Source organism: Cyprinodon variegatus, unplaced genomic scaffold (assembly GCF_000732505.1).
Source record: "Cyprinodon variegatus isolate N-32 unplaced genomic scaffold, C_variegatus-1.0 Scaffold114, whole genome shotgun sequence".
NCBI lineage: Eukaryota > Metazoa > Chordata > Actinopteri > Cyprinodontiformes > Cyprinodontidae > Cyprinodon > Cyprinodon variegatus.
The window spans coordinates 1,479,033-1,480,785 of NW_015150567.1; the positions used below are offsets into that span (position 1 = coordinate 1,479,033).

Sequence of the window (1,753 nt, forward strand, 5' to 3'; positions counted from 1 at the left end):
TTCCTGTGAGAAGGGAGTTTTTCCTCTCCACTGTTACTACAAGCATGCTTAGTGTGAGGGATTGCCTTCAAGTCAATGAGTTGATGCAATCAACTGGTTTTCCTTAGAAAACTTGAATCAATTTGACTGTATGATCTGGTGAACTGTAAAGTGCCTTGAGATGACGTGTTGTGAATTGGCGCTATATAAATAAACTGAATTGAATTGATTAGTTTTCATCCTCATCATCAGACCACCAATCAACGTTGGGTTGTTTTGTTGGAACTGGTTCACCAGTTGCAGGACCTTCAAGTAGTTTGGGAGAAGTGGGAACAGCTGCCACTAACGCTGAGCCCAAATATTCATCTGAGAACGTTTCTCTGCCTGTTCTGTATCCTTTATTTTGGTTCTGAGTCTTTTTCTGCCTGAATGATTTACTGATCAGATAGAAAAACATTGGAAGTCCAAATAAAAAGTCTAAAAGGGCTTCATGAACCCTGGAAAACTGTAAATCTCCTGACTGAACCATTCCTTACCTTGATCCATGGGTGACTGAGAGCATCCTGAATGCTTAATCTTTTCCTGGGAGACAAACGGAATAATGAGCACCTCAGATCATCATCATGTGTGGAGATCAAACTTCACTCTACCTCTTATCTTTCTCCAGCAGCTGGCTGATGAACTTCTTGGCCAGGTCACTGGTGTGACCAAAGAACTCCTCGTCAAACTCATAGTTCACAGCAGAGATGTTCCTCAGCGTGTCCTGCTTGGTTTCCCCCAGGAACGGAGACGCCCCACTCAGCCTGGAAAGGAACAACCATTACTGTCCTGTTCGCTCACTGAGGTCCGGCAGCAGTTACACAAGTTCTGTTCATGATGTTTGTGGTTCACTTGCAGGATGTATGTGATCACCCCAATGCTCCACATGTCTGCCTCCAACCCCAGCGGCTCATAGTTCACAATCTCTGGAGCTGAAAGAAGAGAGACACAGAAATAAGAGCAGACTAACTTTTAATGGCAGCCTGTTACCTCCCAGTCTGATGGTTGAAGCAGAAGAATCAACAACACATCTGATGCTGGAATTGCTTTATCCAGAGACTTATTATTTAGCTGAACTGTTGAGAAAACTCTAAATCATGTCACAGGCTCTCCATCACACTGATAACGCCAAACCAAAACACTGCATATTTGCTTCATATATATTTAATGCTTTGAACTTCCATATCAATGCACCATATTTTTTTCTCTCCCAGACTGTTTACATTTGATCACTGCTGCACTTTAAGGAATCGAAATGACATGAAAGCTGTGCAAAACCAAATTTCGTTTTGTATGCACTCTGTATAGGAGCCATTTGCAGTTCTGGTTTGGTTAGGTGGCGGTATTTAGTTTGCATGTGAATTGTTTCTCTGACCTTTAATCATGCTCTACGCTCTGTGTATACAAATGACAATAAATAATATTAAAGTATAAGTCTAAGTTTAATAATAAATCTTCCTCATGCTCCAGGGTTACATGTGGAGTACCACAGGGATCAATGCTATGACCAATTCTCTTTACTATATATATGCCCACAATCGGTAGAGTTATTAGACAGCATGGGATTCATTTCCAATGTTATGCTGATGATACCCAGCTATATCTGTCTATAATCCAGATGAAGCTAACCCATTACATAGATTACAGGCATGTCTGAAGACATAAAAAAACCTGGATGACTCTTAACTTTCTGCTCTTAAATGCAGACAAAACAGAAGTTATAGTCTTTGGACCA

The 1,753-nt window shown here is 41.0% G+C and overlaps 1 protein-coding gene across 3 annotated transcripts in view; it reads right to left on the reverse strand.

Moving 5' to 3' along the window:
* Positions 1 to 1,753, reverse strand: part of LOC107085055 (death-associated protein kinase 3-like) — a 13,457-nt gene that overhangs the window by 1,891 nt on the left and 9,813 nt on the right. For all 3 annotated transcript variants that reach the window (XM_015375192.1, XM_015375193.1, XM_015375191.1), the window contains exons 6-8: positions 875 to 950; positions 630 to 782; positions 516 to 561 (exon numbers count right to left, since the gene is read on the reverse strand). In XM_015375192.1, coding sequence (XP_015230678.1) covers positions 516 to 561; positions 630 to 782; positions 875 to 950 — 275 coding nt within the window. The remainder of the gene's footprint in view (positions 1 to 515; positions 562 to 629; positions 783 to 874; positions 951 to 1,753) is intronic.